General features: G+C 45.2%; 1 protein-coding gene across 1 annotated transcript in view; it reads left to right on the forward strand.

Annotated features, from left to right (window-relative positions):
* cpne4a (copine IVa) overlaps positions 1 to 10,000 on the forward strand; it is an 85,305-nt gene that overhangs the window by 34,711 nt on the left and 40,594 nt on the right. Inside the window, exons 7-8 of the mRNA XM_078251737.1 lie at positions 391 to 489; positions 7,763 to 7,849. Of these exons, the coding sequence (XP_078107863.1) occupies positions 391 to 489; positions 7,763 to 7,849 (186 nt within the window). The remainder of the gene's footprint in view (positions 1 to 390; positions 490 to 7,762; positions 7,850 to 10,000) is intronic.

Genomic DNA, 10,000 nt, shown 5'->3' on the forward strand with positions numbered 1-10,000 from the left:
CGTGTCCCCCTAGGGGTACTCTGGAGGACTGCAGGGGGTACGTGTCCCCTTATGGGTACTCTGGAGGACTGCAGGGGGAACGTGTCCCCCTATGGGTACTCTGGAGGACTCCAGGGGGTACGGGAGATGTTTTTGCAAAATGTTTTTCAGTTACAAGGCTGTTGTACCAGACCATTGTTCCTTCTACCAAAAAGTGTGACATTTTTGTCGCCTTCTTTGGACCCATTCTTGCCTTCCTTCCTTCCTTCTACTGTCTACTGAGTTTGTCACTTTTTTCGACCTATTGTTGCCTCACTTCCCTTCCCTTCCTTTTTTCCAAGTTTGTCGCCTTTTTCAAAGATTTTGTTTTTAGCGTCCACTGAAGTTGTTTCTGTATTTTTGTCTGCTCAGTGCACCGTGTGGGACTGGGACTCAAACGGGAAACACGACTACATTGGCGAGTTCGAGGCCACGTTCAAAGAGATGAGAGGAGCCATCGATGGACGACAGGTAGCAAACTATCTTCTTTTTCACATAACCACGGCTGAATGAATGAATGAATGAATGATTGAATGTCTTTGGCGTGGACGAAGCAGGGGGAATCATCGAGATAACTTTCTCATCACCTAACCCAAACACACACTCACACACTGTAGGGAATTAAGTCTCGGTGTCTGGGTCTCAACTCCTCAAAGTCTCGGTCTCGACCCCTCAAAGTCTCGGTCTCGACCCCTCAAAGTCTCGGTCTAAACCCCTCAAAGTCTCGGTGTCTGGGTCTCAACTCCTCAAAGTCTCGGTCTCAACTCCTCAAAGTCTCGGTCTCGACCCCTCAAAGTCTCGGTCTGAACCCCTCAAAGTCTCGGTCTGAACCCCTCAAAGTCTCGGTCTAAACCCCTCAAAGCCTCAGTGTAGACCCCTCAAAGCCTAGGTCTCGACCACTCAAAGTCTCGGTCTCGACCCCTCAAAACCTCGGTCTCGACCCCTCAAAGCCTCGGTCTAAACCCCTCAAAGTCTCGGTCTAAACTCCACAGAGCTGTAGAGGAAGGTCTGGCAAAGCGAGACTACACTATGACACCACAACTGTACATCTAACCCTTCCTCACCTTACTTCCTTCCATACTTATACGTATTAATTATGATAGTTTATTGACATAACCTTTTGCTCAGATTGTACTGATTTAGAGATGTGAAAACAATTGAAGATACTCCAGGAAATGACATCACAATAAGAAAACATACCAAAAGTAGGCACTGGAGGAAACTTTCTATTGCAGAGTCCAAAGAAATTTCCTGATCTCCATCTGGCCCTGCAGCTCCAGGATTTTTTTCCTGAACGAGCACATTAGCAGGGTGACGGCCTTTTAGAAACGCACCTTTGGGGCCAAACGGTTTATATAGACACCCGGCGTGATGTAATTACCTGGGCTGGAGCTGATGAAGACACAGCTGTCGAGAAAAAGAGCTGTTGGACAGAAATGAGACAGCCGCTAATTAAAACGTTCTCTGCTAACATCTTCCAAACCCTTGGCTCGAGGTGTTTGCTCGGGAAACTCCCTGAAGATGAGAACACGCTAACAATGTGCGAGTCTATTGATGGAGACGCTCGCTGTCGGCTGCCTCATTATTGGTGACGGGGAGGAATATTTTCCCTATAATGATCGTCTGTGGCGCTGTGGGGAAATGATGACAGGGTTTTCATTAACCCAGCTGCAGAGCCTCGCTCCTTCCACATTGGAAACATCTAAATAAATCCATCTTATGAAAGCTGAAAACAGCCGGAGGAGCCAAGGTAAACATTCAGGGACCATGGGGAACAGTGGTGTAGTCTAGTTTTTTGTATTGAGTATACCACACGTGTCAAACTCTGGCCCCCATATTTAGCTGCTTTTTTCAGCATTTCTGTCGCTTTCTTTGACATTTTGTATGCATTTTGGCATTTTCTTCATAAGTGAGAAGATTATAGGAGACATGCAATAATACAATCAAAGATATTTGACATAAAAGCAATACACTCTACATGTATGGCCCTTGATGTGAGTCTCATTTTGTAGTGTGGCCCTTAGTGAAGCTGAGTTTGACACCGCTGGAGTATACTGTCATTTTTTCCCTCAGAGCATTAGACTCGTCCGTCCCAGAGCGACGTGTCCCAGAGCGACATGTCCCAGAGCGTCGTGTCCCAGAGGGTCGTGTCCCAGAGGGACGTGTCCCAGAGCGACGTGTCCCAGAGCGTCGTGTCCCAGAGCGACGTGTCGTGTCTCAGAGCGACGTGTCCCAGAGGGACGTGTCCCAGAGCGACATGTCCCAGAGCGTCGTGTCCCAGAGCGTCGTGTCCCAGAGGGTCGTGTCCCAGAGGGACGTGTCCCAGAGGGACGTGTCCCAGAGCGTCGTGTCCCAGAGGGACGTGTCCCAGAGCGACGTGTCACAGAGGGACGTGTCCCAGAGCGTCGTGTCCCAGAGGGACGTGTCCCAGAGCGTCGTGTCCCAGAGCGTCGTGTCCCAGAGGGACGTGTCCCAGAGGGACGTGTCCCAGAGCGTCGTGTCCCAGAGCGTCATGTCCCAGAGCGACAAGTCCCAGAGGGACGTGTCCCAGAGCGTCGTGTCCCACAGCGACGTGTCCCAGAGCGTCGTGTCCCAGAGCGTCGTGTCCCAGAGCGACGTGTCCCAGAGCGACGTGTCCCAGAGCGTCGTGTCCCAGAGGGACGTGTCCCAGAGCGACGTGTCACAGAGGGACGTGTCCCAGAGCCGCCGTGTCCCCAGAGCGACGTGTCCCAGAGCGACGTGTCCCAGAGCCGACGTGTCGTGTCTCAGAGCGATGTGTCCCAGAGCGTCGTGTCCCAGAGGGACGTGTCCCAGAGCCGTCGTGTCCCAGAGCCGTCGTGTCCCAGAGCGACGTGTCCCAGAGCATCGTGTCCCAGAGCGACGTGTCCCAGAGGGACGTTTCCCAGAGGGACGTGTCCCAGAGGGACGTGTCCCAGAGCGTCGTGTCCCAGAGCGACGTGTCCCAGAGCGACGTGTCCCAGAGGGACGTGTCCCAGAGCGTCGTGTCCCAGAGCGAGGTTTTTTGTAATGTTACAGCGTAAAGCATCAGCCTCATCTGGCTCATCTCCCATGTACGCAAAACAACTGAATTTCCCAGAGATGTGGACTTGAGACTCACGTCTCTGGGAAACCAGCCAATCATGTTAGTAGATGGGCGACTAATACCTTGTTTTTTTGTCTTTATAAAGACCAAATACTACAGGTAAGAGTGCTTCATCTTGGGTGTAACATGAAGTGACTTGACTTTACCTTAACGCTTGTGTCGTCTTCCCGTCGACCATGCAAGATGCAACCTTTAGTTTTTCTGGGTCATTACTTGTTTTTTTTTAAAGACATTTTTGTTGTTTTTAACCCGTTTTTGAAGCTTTCTCCGACATTCCTGTCACTTTTTTTCTCGATGTTTTTGTCTCTTTTCCCGAAGTTCTTTTGTCACTTTTTTTTATGTCTTTGTCGAATTTTTCAAAGACATTTTTGTTTGGTTTGTTTTTAACCACGTTTTTTAAGCTTTCTCCAAAATTTCTGTCACTTTTTCCAATGTTCATTTGTCGATATTCTTCTTCAAATGCTATATAATTGAATAAAACACCCACATTCAATGAAAGTATTGAACTGATCATTTATTTTACTTGTGAAGAGTGTCGTACAGAACCATCCACATGGGTTTTTTTTGTTGTTTTTTTACAGTTTGATTGAAAGAAACCTTAATTTCTGATATAGAAACTTTTTGAAAAACAGGAGGGTTGACTAAGGGCTCGACTAGACTAGACTTACTCGAGACTTGCATGAGACTTGGACCGAATGACTTGAGACGTACTTGGGAATGGTTGGGTTTAGGCAATAGAAGGAAACTGGTTATGCTTGGGATAAGCATAACCAGTTGCAGGGTTATGGTTAGGGGGTTAGGGTTAGGGATACTGACATACTAGTTAACAAACCATCCATTATATTGGATATATTTTGAATTGTCATCTGTGTTTTTCCTTTACACATAGGCTAAATAAAGGTATGTCCACCGTAAATTGGTGCATAAAAGGATATCCGAATACAGGAAATTAAGTTGTTGATGTTCAAAACTTCATTGGGGGAGGACACCCAGACCCTCTACTATGAAATGCCCTCCCCAAAAGGCCCATTCTGGCCCATATATACAGTATAGGCCCATACATATACAGTACAGTATACCCACTACAATACATAGACTACACCACTGTATCAAACTTATATTTAACTGTGAAAACGACAAAAAGCAGCTGAGTAATGTCAGCGTTACTGATCTGGTCGTAACACAAATACAATATAAAACTGCTTTTTAATGAATGTGCCGCTGTCTGAGTTAGAGGAGTCTGAAACAGCTGGAGGTGTTGCTTGGTTACCAAACAAAGGGAGGGAGGGGGACGTAGCTGTCTGCTGTTGTTTTATGGTCATCAGTAATTGGTACATTTGGTTCTGGTTGGCCATTTTTCAACAGTTGTGCGGTGATGCACAAAAGCTGTTTTTTTTTACAATGTTTTCTACGGTATGATCTGAAGGTCTGGATGAACTGTAGCTTAAGATACATTCCTGGATTGGAGAACAAAACTCTCTGGGTTGTTTGCATTTCTTTAAATCAATCACAGTCATCTTGGGCGGTGCAGCGACGGTGGCTCTGCTAAATAGTCTCAGGAATTAACTTGTTTTGGTGGAACTTTTGCACCACGCAAAAGAAAATGCCACGTACAGGAGTGCAAAAAAAGCAGAAAAGTGCAATGTGATCTACAAAGTATCAACACGTTCTCACACCCGTCTCGTAAAATATGGACGTTTGGTCAGGTGCCTTTGTCGTTCTTATTGACGCTTGGTCGGGACTATTGACGTCCCTTTAGCGCTATAAATAAAAACGTGCTTGGTCGGGACTATTGCCGTCCCTTTAGCGCTATAAGTAAACACGCTTGGTCGGGACTATTGCCGTCCCTTTAGCGCTATAAGTAAACGTGCTTGGTCGGGACTATTGATGTCCCTTTAGAGCTATAAGTAAACGAGCTTGGTCGGGACTATTGGCATCCCTTTAGCGCTATAAGTAAACGTGCTTGGTCGGGACTATTGACGTCTCTTTAGCGCTATAAGTAAACGTGCTTTGTCAGGACTATGGCCGTCCCTTTTGACGCAGTTATGTTAAGGAAAAGGTCGTGGGTCGGCGTACGGTTCTGTGACACGCGGGAGGAAAGAAAAAGAACGACTATAGCAAGCGTGACAAGCGGGACACAAACCCCGCTCTCCTGGGTGAAAGTCCTGTTTGACCCATCCACCCCCCCAACCAACCTCCTTACATACTCCTCTCTAAATCCTCTCTAACTGCTGCTCTCCCCGGTGCGTTACACAAACACGCTGAAAGACGCCTTTTTCGTCGCATCAGACGCTGACAGCCACTGTCCAAACATCCTTATTTTACGAGTTCGGAATGAGAATGGGTTGCAAGTATAGACAGGACAAGAAGGGAAAACACTGTAGTTGTAAGTGACTTTATCCTCCACTGAAAAGTCTCCGATTGGACAGAGCTGCACTCACAGTTTCCAACTGTAAAAAGAAAACTGTGAAAAACTGTGAAATCTCCCAGAAACAGGGGGTCTTTTTCTCCTGGCTGTCATCCAGCAGAGGAGGAGGAACAATGACTCAAGTCCCAGTGGGGAAACTCCCCCACCTCTCTTCTTTTTCATCTTCATCCTTTGTTCGGGTTTTTATTTATTGGCCTTCTTTCCGCAGCTGACAGCCGGCTGCCGACCAGCGGCAGAGACACAGGAATCCCTCCGTGCTGAAGCCTTCGGGGAGTTCTCCATTCATCCTCATCCATCCGTCTCTCCCGACACAAATTGAGTCTGAACTGCTGCGTGTCATCGCGGCTCAGTGTTACCGAGTCACTCTGAATCCTCTGCAGCCTCGTTACGGGCGGCTGAAAGATCATCTTTTAGCTAGGAGGGTTTGTGGTTAACGCGGCCGTCTGACAGATTCTTCCTCTTCTCTCTCTAAATACAAACTGCAGCTCTGATGTTTCCTCCCCGGCGGAGTTAACGAGGCTGACTCACTTTGTCCAGAGCGGAGTGATTTGGGAGAAAAAAAACCTAATTGGGATTACACAGACTAATGAGATTAGATATAATTACTTTATACATCTTAAATAACAGGCCTGTGTGCTGCTGGTTTATAAACACAAATGTGTAATAGGGCTGCCCAATATATCCTTCTTTTAACTGGCACATGAACACATCGCAGAAGGCTGCGACGTATCAGAAAAAGATACTCCGAGATTTTGAGGCTCGATGCCTTTTATATTCAACTCAATGTTCAAGTTGTTCAATAAAAGATTCCCCCAAAACGTGTTCTTCTGGACAACAAACTTTGTCCCCATATACACGTAGAAACAGGCTTTAATTACTAACTATACGGTTTCTTACATTCCTGTCTTTAAAATCTAGATTTAAAAGATAAATAGACCAATCACAACACAACGTGTTGGCGCCATAAAAATGTAATATACAGCTTGCAGACTTCCTCTGCTCCACTCCAAATCAAACCAAAAGGATAGGCACTCAACACATTCTCACTCCCATCGTGTATGATACCAACACTTGGTCAGGTATCTTTGGCGCTGTTATCGACGCTAAAAGTCTCCTTTAGCGTCAGCTCTAAACGCTCTTTATCTAAATGTGTCACTTATGATGCAGTTAGATTCAGGAAAAGATGGTGGGTGGCAGTGCTGTAGTCTACGTGATACGCAGGTATACGCAGTATACTCATTAAGAAAGCTCCAGGATTTCCATATACTCTCTTAAAAATACAATGAAATGGGCCCGTGGTTAGCTCACCTGGTACAGCGGGGCGCGCATATATAGAGGTTTACTCTTCGACGCACAGCCTCAGCTTCGACTCTGACCTGCAGCCCTTTGCTGCAGGTCATTCCCCCTCTCTCTCTCCTTTCATGTCTAAGCTGTCCTATCCAAATAAAGGCCTAAAAATGCCCCGAAGAAGAATCTTTAAAAAAGAAATAATAATAATGCAATGAAATGAAATATCCACTTGTCTATGCCACTTTCTGCACTATGCAAGTTCATTTGATTGGCACATTTCATTACACAATTCAAAGTGCTTCACATAATGCATTGAAAACATAAAGAACATATATATATAATATACAGCATAAACCTTATAGTTAATTAGTAAAGTTTATTCTTATTTCCTCGTGCACAGATCTCTCAAATAGACCTCCTGTTTCAGTATCGGTTTATCCCTCCTGTTGTCCTTTTGACCCAGTTGACTAAAACGCTCTCCACAAGTTAAAGAAATGATCGGTTCACTACTTTCATTGAATTTGTTGTTGTTTTTTTCCATTTTATAGCATTTGAAAAAAATAAAAAAATGAAAAAAGTGACAAAAATATCGGAAAAAGATTCAAAACTGTCAAAAAGCGCAGGAAAAAATGGACAAAAACAACAAAAAGCGACAAAAATTATGAAAAAGATGATCAAAATGCATTTTTTACGCAGAAAAACAGACTTTTCCTGGTCGACGGGAAGACAACACGAAGGGTTAAATAAATGTATTAATCTGTTTTTTTTAAAAAGACTTTCATCTGTGTGTAAGGTTTTATGGAGTTAAAATGGGAATACCGATTGAATGACTTCTGTCTGTCCAGTGAAATGTGAACATATATATTATATACATTTAGATTACAGAGGAAGACAACCTGTAAATAATGTGTTTGGGTTTTTAGGTGCAGTGGCCGTGCTTGAATCCGAAATACAGAGTCAAGAAGAAGAACTACAAGAACTCTGGGATCGTCATTCTGAACCAGTGCAAGGTGCGTGTGGAAGTCGAGATTGAGCCAGGCTAATGCTGCGCTCCAGGCAACCCGTAACTCGTGTTTTCACAACCTTGTACCCCGTGAAAGTGCTCTGGAACGGCAGTCAAACCTGTAACTTACTCCCCGTGAACTGGTACCAGATCGTTGTACTCCCAGTTACAGTTTTTGACGTAAACAACAATGGCGACCCCTGTTGATGCTGTACAGACGCCGGTGATTAACGGTGAGAAATAGAAATAAATAGACAAAAATAGGCAACGTAAAGTAATTCCGCACATTGTAATCAACACAATACACATACGATTGTGTACTACTACAGGTTATGTTTATTAAATGAAGCCCAAAATATGTCGCCGACTACAAATTGCTAGTATCAGCTAGCGCTAGCTAACGTCAACATTAGGTAGCCGCTAGCTAATGTTATATAACGCTAGCTAGAAGGGTTTGTCGTGACTTTGCCTGGAACGCTACCAAGTCGTGACTTCAAGTCGTTAAAAATTGTGTCATAAGTACACGAGGCTGATTAAACACAGGTGGACTAAATCAGGGAGGGGGCAGGCAATTACAAAAGGCGGGAAAACACACAAGGCTGGGAGGAAACCATGACACAGAGACGGCTTAGAACCATTGCTGCGTCTCATAGCTCTTAAAATTGCATCCCCGACTCCTCCACTTGCCTCCCTTCCTCGAGTCTAAACGCCGTTTTACAGTCTTAAGATGAGTTCATTTATGGTGAATGAAAGGCTTGATCCGACGAAGTAGGTCATCCAATCAAATCCAAGCATTGACCTCAATGCTGCTGCCAGTTATGCCGTTGTTTACCTTTTTCTTCTAGTCCGTAGAAATAGCAACGTCGGCGCCACCTCTGTTCAGGAGAAGACTGCAACTAGTGTCGCGACCACCATGCACGAGTATAAATAGTTACGCCGCTCCCATGATGTCACACTGTCGTGCGACAGGTCGGGTACAGCGGGAATGCTTTAGTCCCTCCCACCGAGGAGGCACGGGAGAGACGCGAGGAAATCATGGGAGGAGAGAGGAACCTATTGACATCAGGACAGCCGAAACCCTACGCATCCAAATGCTAAAAACACATCTCTTCCGACTGCACCTTAGACAAAAAAAATAATATATATATATATATTTCTTGAAGCTGCACTTTCATATGGCTCTTTGTAGTTTTGCTAATGTACTTGCATTTACTACTTTGAGTTTGCACCTTCAGGGTTGAACTCATTTAATTGGAAGTCACTCTGGATTAAAGCCTTAGCTAAATGACATTTCATGTAATGTAATGGAACCGAGGAAATGTGTTTTAGAGGGATGACTTCAACTTTTTTTGTGTCCCTGAAGGGCGATTAAGTGTGCAGCAAGTATAAACACATACAAAATACATAAATACATACAAGTTCTACACACAGTCCAACTGGAACACAACCGTAACAGTACGAGGACAAATAAATACCAGTACAAGGTGCACGGATAGACAATGCATAACTGGTTCACTTTTAAACGACCGCCCCCACTAGGTGTAGAACAAAAAGACACAAAAACAGTTTTGTCCCTGCAGCCATTACACTGAGGAATAAGTCATAGCTATACTCAACCCGTTCTCACTCCGTATTCGTAAAATACGGACATTTGGACAGTGGCTGTCAGCGTCTGAAGCGACGAAAAAAGGCGGCCGCTAGCGTGTTTGTATAACGTACTGGGGAGAGCAGCAGCTACACGGGGTTTAGAGAGTAGTATATAAGGGGGAAATTATGCACTGGGAGGTTGGTTGGGGGGAGGATGGGTCAAACACAGGACTTTCACCCAGGTGACAGGATCGTGTCCCGCATGTTTCTTCTTTAACCACCCCGTTATTCCTGTCAGGATTGTAGGCTTGGACCCAAATGCAGGAAGGTGAGGAGAGTGTAGCAGTTTCAAATAATAGTAATTTAATAAGAACACAAAGAGACTTACTTAGTAAGCAGGGCAGGTGAGCAGAACCAAAAACACAGGAACATGGAAAGAAACGAGGAAAAATCCAGGAGAACAAAAAGCACAGAGGACTGACGACGAGTAACGAAAGACAAATGACAATCCACCAACCACAGACGCAGAAAGCACAGGGACTAAATACACAGGGTAATGAGGAAACAAGGG

The sequence above is a fragment of the Sander vitreus genome, chromosome 6, assembly GCF_031162955.1.
Source record: "Sander vitreus isolate 19-12246 chromosome 6, sanVit1, whole genome shotgun sequence".
NCBI lineage: Eukaryota > Metazoa > Chordata > Actinopteri > Perciformes > Percidae > Sander > Sander vitreus.